The sequence below is a fragment of the Cupressus sempervirens genome, chromosome 4 (assembly GCF_028749045.1).
Source record: "Cupressus sempervirens isolate cs-2001-9-10 chromosome 4, ASM2874904v1, whole genome shotgun sequence".
Classification (NCBI taxonomy): Eukaryota; Viridiplantae; Streptophyta; class Pinopsida; order Cupressales; family Cupressaceae; genus Cupressus; species Cupressus sempervirens.
In genome coordinates, this window is record NC_143121.1 from 854,678,416 (window position 1) to 854,687,340 (window position 8,925).

An 8,925-nucleotide genomic window follows, 5' to 3' on the forward strand; every position below is an offset into this window, starting at 1 on the left:
TGGAAGTAACACAAGCTTAAGTGGCATAGAATAAAGTGTAAGAATTCAGTTTATCTTATGTTTCAAATGCTTGTCTAAAAAGGTGTTGTCTACTTAATATAGGATAACTAGAGATAATGCACATGGAATTTGGCCTTAACATGCATCCTAATACTGAATGTTGATAGTGTACTCAATACTTAGCCTTAATGTGACATGATTAAATCGCACTCACTATGAGAGTGAATGAGCTATTTGATTACTATGAAATGAAGATTGAACTACCTGATAAAGTTCTGATAGTGGAACACATTTTTCTTATCTTGTGATATGCTTCTTGATGGACATATGAGAAGGAAATTATAGAGTAAAAAAAATTCTTTGAATCAAAATATCCTCACTTGCTCATATTATAATATAATACATTGTAATAACATGTTGGAAGTGACGCAAGTTCAAGTGACATAGAATAAATTGTAAGAATTCAATTTATCTTATAAGTGTCATGTTTCAAATGCTTGTATAAAAAGGTGTTCTCTACTTAGTATAGTATAACTAGAAATAATGCACATGGAATTTGGTCTTAACATGCATCCTAATGCTAAATGTTGATAGTATGCTCAATATTTAGCCCTAATGTGACATGATTAAATTGCACTATGGGTCACTGTGAGAGTGAATGAACTGCTTGATTACTATGAAATGAAAATTGAACTACCCAATGAAGTTCAGATAGTGGAACACATTTTTCTTATCTTGTGATATGCTTCTTGATGGACATATGAGAAGGAAATTATAGAGTAAAAAAAATTCTTTTCTCATGTAAGTTGAAATGTGTTATCTTGCATTGGATTTAAAAGGTTGTGTTATTGACTTGCTAAAGTTTGAATCAAAATATTTGATTATATTAAAGAAAATTTGTACACAATTCCATTACTTCTCTTGATTTTACCTGGTTAGACTTCCTTGATGTGAGGCTGAGTATCTTTCATATCAAGAAAGATACCGAGGCAACTTATAGCTTCGAGGTAGGGTGGTAAAGTACTGCTACAATATTCTTGCCATTGTGTTCTTAGATAGGTTCTGGAGCTTCTATCAAAATGCTCGACATAATCGGTGATAACGAAATTATGGTTTCTTTTAGATTTGAGCATATATATATATGTATCATTTTGTTAAATTTAATGATAGTTAATCAACTAATATTGAATGGTCAATATGTAAATGACTTTAACTTTTGTTGAATCTTATTTTCCATATTTTAGAGAGATTGCTGATGTGGCATTGGTTTTATAAGGCAGTCTTTACACTTAATTACCTGGAAATTAAAAGTCTCTTCTATGGATTTTCTATTATAAACGGTTTCAATTAATTATTTAGTACGGTCAAATGTTCAGTGTGCGGGCTGGATAGACGGTAGCCTTTTCCACGGGATAGAGAGAAATTTATTGAAGCGAAAATAAAGCACTACAATTTTAACAGAACGAGTTCTCCAAATATACAGCTGTTTGGTATTATTATGTATTCATAAAGATAGCAAATCTATGGTGATTCATGGACATATGTCACAAGTTCCATGGCTTCCAACAGACACGTGGCATCACACGTGGCCATATCACATTATAATGTTTGCCACTTCATCCTCTGTCCCCATTCTCTGATCTGGGACTGGTATTACATTTTATGCGAATCATGTATAGTTTGTTGCACAAAGCAACGAACAGTTTAATCAGGAGTGTTAACAAAAGAACCTGGATAAATCAGCTAAGATATTTCAACATCATGGAGTCGGTGCAAGAAAAAACTAATACCTTTGCTCAGAGTTACAGAATGTTCGTGTGCAATGAACCCAAGGATGGCACTCAATATATAGACGTTACAGACAAGTACACCTTGAAAAAAGGTTTGTTGTTCAGCCTTGAAGAGATTTGGGTTGCTTCATATATCAAAGATTTTGGTAGTGATGTGTTATAGTGTAGTAAAGGAATGTTTATAAATGAGAAATAAGTTTTTGCAGGAAATGATTAGAAGGTAGAGATAGCATGAAATTTTTGAATTTGGTTAAAATGTTTTGAATTGATACTTAATGAAACCTATTGATTATAGTGACCAAGGTGGCAGTGGCCACTGTCGAGGACATAGAAGCAGCAATACAAGGAGCACAAGAGGCAGCCCCTGCAATGGCTTCAATGGCATCTTATGAGCGGAAGGCAGTGCTACATAAGGTTGTGTGTGAACTTGAGAACTGTGCTGAAGTGATTGCACGTATCATAACAACTGAATCAGGGAAGCCAATCAAGGATTCCAGAGGAGAAGTACAACGCACCATTGATACATTTCAGGTGGCAGCAGAGGAATCCACAAGGATTTTCGGGGAATACATGCCTCTAGACATTTCTCCTGGTAACAAAGGCTTACAGGTAAGACCTTAACTTTCATAAAAAATAATGAAAGAAATGACACAGAAATCTCTCATTCAATTCATTTTTTGATTGTTTTTTGATAAAGAGCATGTGTAAGGACATTTCCGCCAAGATATATGTCAAGAACTTATACCATAACTGTTTCTCAACCGATGGACATGCTTAGTATCCAATCGGTTGGTTACATTCTAGTCTTACTAGCTCCTATACACAGTAGAGAATGGAATCTCATATTCATCTTGATTGTATAACACCCACTTGCATCATTCTGTCTTCTTGCTTAATTTGGGCGTTGTGGTTTTTCTTGCCACATTTTGATTGTGTGTAATGGTATGGAAAGCATCAGTGGTGGCCACATTATCAATTGCTTTCATCGTGGACCTGATTCCAATTGTATAGTATGCTAACATCCTAATTGAATGTTCCAGTCTTCCCAACTTTTTTCGTACGTGGAATGGTATACCACAACCAATTGCTTCATCCATAGCATAGCTTAGCTTAACATACATTATACTTGCTTCAGGGTTTTCTTATTAATCTCAGTTGCTCATATATGAATATAAAGAAATCAGATGAAAATTTTGTTTGATGTTTCCAGCATTACAAATCTAGACAAATTTTTAGTAGGCATGACCTGCATCGTTGTTTCTGATTAAATTAAGTGGACAAGAGCACCAAACCATTGCAGTTCACATTAAAACTTCATTTAAAAATGATAAAAAAGACTTGGAGATCAAGCCAGGGGAAACCACATAAAGAAGAAAGTCTACAACCATTAAATACAGAAAAAGAACTTACAGTAATGTTTGGAGACACCATATTGAGAACAGCAAAATAAAAAAACAGAGTAAAATAAGAATATTGAGATACCAAGAGATATAGTTCCAATACACCATCTGATCGAGCGCATTCTCCCAGGCAGATGAAGCATCGATCTTCTTTCCTTTGGTCTTATCTTCCCTCTGTTTTTTGGTCCATTTTTCTTCTTCTTCTTATCAATTTTCCTGCCAGTAAGAACTATGCCAATGACAGATTTCTGCATCAGATTGCTCCTAATCGAGACAAGTTTTTCAATGGCTTTTTCCAAGCGCACAATTCATTCCCTTTTCTGCTGAGACTCACTCCATTTTTCCCTTGTTCTTGTGAATGACTTCTTTTTGATGGAGGGTTCAGACCTGCGGCCCAGAAGAGAAGCTAGCACTCAGCAAAGACCACCACAGAAATGTTTTAGAAACCCTATACGGACACACTTGTGCCTGAAACTTCTTCTCCTAAGAGCCTAGGACTGAGGGGTATCCATTCTGCCCAAAATTGCCCAAGGCACAATCCCTGCTCATCCCTTATGCTGTCGGAGCCTTGCACTCAGCAAGACTTTTAAATTTTATAACTTCAATATTATTTTTAAGGATGATTTATTTCCTATTTTGAAAAAGAATTATTTCACATTCTCTCCTCTTTCGTGTTGATGTAGCTCTGTGATTATTTCATTTGTTTCCGCACATCCTCTCTGGATAAGATAAGGAGTGAGATGCAAATTGTTGCAGGGAATAGTTAAGAAATATCCTATTGGACCACTCTCATTGATCAGCCCATGGAACTTTCCCCTGAATCTTGTTGCACACAAAGTGGCTCCGGCATTAGCTGTGGGTTGCCCTTTTGTTCTGAAACCCAGTAGCAGAACCCCAATTTCCGCCTTATTCTTGGGACAAATCCTGGAATCCTGTAAGAACTTGCCTAAAGGTGCATTTTCCATCTTGCCCTGTTCCAGAGAGGCCTCTGATTCCTTAATAACAGATGATAGGCTCAAGCTGCTCAGTTTCACAGGATCGGGAAATTCTGGATGGAACATGAAAGCCAGAGCTGGGAAAAAGAAGGTGAGGTTGATGTTTTAGAAGAAATTTCACTCTGTTGTTTTGTATGATCTAGTTGTCCTTAACTTGATGTGGGATTTCAGGTAGTGATGGAACTTGGAGGCAATTCTCCTTGCATAGTGGAGGACCTTGTTCCTGATCTAAAGGGAACAATTGACAGGCTTGTGCAAGGAGGGTTTTATCAGAGTGGTCAATCATGTGTCCACATGCAACGGCTGTACGTAAGGGAAGAACTTTACAGTCGAGTAAGATTCTAAATGGAGGTTAATATATCTTCAGTTGAAAATAATTTAGCATTTTCATTGTCTCATAGAGTAAATTAGGTCTTCACACCACCCTGAAATAGTAGATAACATTTCTGGCTGCTTGGGTTAAATTTTCTTAGTACTACCTGATTCTAAAATTGGAAAAACATATTTCTCTTGTTGCATCTTAAAAACCAGAAATGACCTACATAAGTCAGTCCATTCTCTAGGTCAAATTCATTAGGCAATTATTGTGATAACCACTTCCTCTCAGTCAAAAGCAGATTTTCCAATGCCAAAATGTATAAGACAGATTTCATTTGTTGAATCCAAGATAATTATTTAATGATTAAAAACTAACATTGACATAGCTGGCATGTGTTGATTATCATGTGTTCTCTATTACTTGTGGAATGTAGGTGCAAGATGCCTTGATTGAAGCTGTGAAGAAACTGAAGATGGGAAATCCTCATGAGGAAGATACATTTATTGGGCCAATCATTTCGGAATCTACAGCTAAGTCAATAGAAGAGAAAATACATGATGCTGTGAAGAGAGGAGGCAGAATAGCAATAGGTGGGAATAGACATGGAACATTTGTTGAACCCACAATTCTAGAGAGTGTTCCCCTGGAAGCTGAAGTGAGACAAGAAGAGATTTTTGGGCCAGTGGTCTTAATGTACTCCTACAGGTTTGCTTCAAAATTATCTCTTCTCCCTAATAGTGTTGGTGATCCTAACAGTGTTTGATAATGTTTGGTGGTCCTAATGTACTCTTCAAAATTACTCTCGCCCCCTCTCCAGTAGATAATATGACCACCATAATTGCAAGTGCTACTATTAAGCCATCAGGACACAACTTCGCATCAATAACATAACTGAAGTTTTTAATTTCTCATCAATGAAGATTTTCTGCTGCTTGTTCACTGTACTGTTGCCTCAAATGAACAACAATAATCATCATCAATGGGACACCAAAAATTTAGTTGTGTAGCATCAGTCATAGATGCAATGGTACATCCAGATGGCTGGATAGCCACTTCCCGTCAGAATTACATGAAACACTGCCCTAAAATGAATTTGCAATTTGATATTCTTTCAGCGGGAATAATAAAAACTAATGTTAATACTTGAGATAATTCTACTCTTCAATAAGATTGAGGCTTCACATTCTCATAATGGAAATACTGAATAAGAATTAGAGTCATATGCAGTAGATGAATTCTATTCTAGAGTCAAGAATAAGGGTTGATTAAAATCATGCAATACAGTCGAATCTGAGCTAGGTTTCTATTAGAAACTTTGTTAGAAACCATTCTGATTTGGCTCAAATTTGTTCCTTTTGCAGAGATTTTATGGATGCAGTGCAAGAGGCAAATTACACGCACTATGGATTGCAAGCAGGAGTTTTCACAACAGATGTGAACAAAGCATTCTATGCTCTTGATCAGATTCAGGTTGGCTTAACAAAATATGCACTTTCCTTTATTTCTGTCTTAGTTTCTATTTAAATTTCAGATTTTAAAGCTTTTCCAACGAGAATTGCAGCATCAAGTAATATCACATTTTAGTCTACTTGGGTGGCTACCAAAAGCATGTTTTCAAGTTTTGTTTTCTCATGTTTTTCTTTGATTTTCTAGTCTCTGCAACTTTCTTAATCATGAAAATGCTTCTCAGAATTCATTTTCCTGTGTTACAAGATAAAAATACATTGTCATAATGTTTGTCGGTACTCATCTTTATTGCAGGCAGGAGGTATTTGTTTGAATGACTCTCCGAGCAAAAGAGTTGATAGCCAACCCTATGGAGGGTTAAAGGACTCGGGGATTCAAAGGGAAGGAGTGAGATATGCCATTGAGGATATGTTAGAGACGAAGGTTCTTGTGATGAGAAATGTAGGTAAGATATAGAATTGTATTGTATGAATATAGATAGTTCGGAGGGGAAATGCATTCAGGATATATTTATTTTATTTTGCCAAATTTTATGTAATTAATTCTTAGTTGAGGATATGGAGCCCTAGACCATTAAAGTAGGCCATTTGCAGTGTCATACTCAGATTTGACGACTACAACACCATCCCAAGGGCAAAATTAATAAAAGAAATGGATATAATTCCAACCACTGCATGAGAAGTTAGGTATGGATTTTGTGAGGCTTGTTTCTTCATTTTATGTATTCGTTTTGTTGAGTATGAAGATTTTTTCAGTCATTAACAAGTAAATACAATATATGTTTTTAGGATTTAATCTTGGAAACGCTAACATTTATATTCTTTTAGATATCAATCTTCATAATATTAGAAAGTTGTATATTGATTTTCAAAAGATTTTATGAAAAGTTAAAAATTATTTCAATTTCTTTTATTTTTTTATAAATAAATAAATAAATTGATAGGAACATTTGATTAGAAAGGGTATACCATTAGACTATAACATAGAGAAATACATACTAAAATAGACCTTTTGATAAAAGTGAGATTGAACATGATATTAATACAATCACACTCTACTATATTAATTGGTAACAATTATCATTAGTGGAAGAATAATTAACAATGGAAAGAATTTGAGTTTATGACTTTTGTCCTATGAAGTAATTCAATTGAATTAATTGGTAACAATTATCATTAGTGGAAGCATAATTAGCAATGGAAATAATTTGAGTTTATGACTTTTGTCCTATGAAGTAATTCAATTGAATTTTGACGGGCCTCTATGGATAGTTCAAGGACTATAGGTGTTAAGCTTTTAAGTGTATGATAAAAGTTAATTTAACTACGAGATTTTTTTTTTTCCTTGTTGGACCAATGAGGTAGACAAATATTTAGATATTTTGGTAGGATATGTTATAGAGGCCTTTAAACCGTGTTGAAATTTTATAAACAGAAGAGTCCCTCTTAAGACTCTTAATGATGTCTACAATTTATAAGTAGAAGGGGAGTTGCATGTTTTTATCAAAGGCTATTTGATAAGGTTCATGTTCCTATTGGATGCTCAAACACTATGAAGAAGTATTATATTTAGGCTCTAAATTTGTAAATATCAATATCAGTCAATCCAATTAAAAATTAAATAGAATAACATATTGATAAGTAGGAGATAATTTTCACAGCAAGTCAAATTGTGATATTGCTATCAGGATTTAACTGTGTGATTTTTGAGTCAAACTCATTGACCCATGTTTCATGAGTAGTGATTCAACATGAATTCATCTCTCATGAGAATAAATGGAACACTTAGCACTCATTGGATCTAGGTGATGCTCACAGGGGTGAAGCACTGAGACTTCCTGGGAGGTCACAGTTAAATCCTGATAGCAATATCACATAATAACATATTGTTTAGCTAGTTGTGAAATCAACTGAAAGTAATTGGCAAATCTATTCAGCCACCTTTTTCTTCTTCCAAAAAGGAGAATCCATATCACATATTAGTTTAAACCTCTCAACTTCTCTTATAGGGCTTATGGGCTCCCTTATTTTTTAATTTCTTATTATTAATTATGTGTATATGGCTTAATTGTTTAATTATGCAAGTCCTATTTGAAATAAATTACTAATAGGATATTATGGTTTCTTAAGGGAAACTCTCCAAGAATTGTACAAATTTTAAAAATAATTCTTCAATAGGAGAATGTTTGCAACATGATCTTATTTAATGGTAGTCTGTGAGAGTGTTTACTTGAAGAAATGTTGGTCATGAAAGATTATAGTGATGATATATTGTATCATATGTTTGGTGTTTATTACATTAGTTATTGTGTTGTCATTGATGTCAACTTGATGGTTGGATGTGAATTGTTTATAAGGAAGCATACAATGTAGATGAAAAATCAAGTGTAAAGTTGAGTTTTGTAATGAGTATGAGTGCATGATTATCTAGTTGTTGCATATGTATTTTCATGTATGTCACACAATTATTGAGAGAGTTATGATTAAATGAAGTGAGATAGTGCAATCAAGTTTATCATTTTATGAAACACTATCAATGATTTGATTGGTCTATAAAATCTATTATGCTTGAAGAGATGAAATTTAGGATTTTTAATTTTTACTCGATTATAAAATCATGGTTATTGTTGTAAATGATCTTTTGTATAAGAATGAATGTTTTGGATCGATTAAAGATAATTCAAGAAGAAAAATGAAGAACAAGCTGAAGTTTTGTGTTTGATCTTGAATTGGTAACATGTAGATTGCTTTAGGTAGACCTTTTAGGGTGTAAAGTTGGTTGATGATGTAAAAATAACATGTAATTAATGTGTTATGATGGATTGGTTATACATTGGCAATAGTGATAGAATTTCATGGAAGTTTGTATGTTCATTACTCTTTTGGGGTGTAAAGTTGGTTGATGACATTGACAAATGACATGTAACCAATGTATTATGTTAGATTGATTATACA

At 34.2% G+C, this 8,925-nt stretch overlaps 1 protein-coding gene across 1 annotated transcript; it reads left to right on the forward strand.

Moving 5' to 3' along the window:
- The first annotated feature begins 1,625 nt into the window (after positions 1 to 1,625).
- On the forward strand, positions 1,626 to 6,641 carry LOC149564078 (uncharacterized). The gene is made up of 7 exons (XM_089827166.1): positions 1,626 to 1,882; positions 2,086 to 2,399; positions 3,947 to 4,276; positions 4,357 to 4,518; positions 4,938 to 5,209; positions 5,866 to 5,974; positions 6,266 to 6,641. Exons 1-7 carry the CDS (start codon positions 1,663 to 1,665, stop codon positions 6,425 to 6,427), a joined length of 1,569 nt encoding a protein of 522 aa, XP_089683292.1. The 5' UTR covers positions 1,626 to 1,662; the 3' UTR covers positions 6,428 to 6,641.
- Positions 6,642 to 8,925: the final 2,284 nt, after the last annotated feature.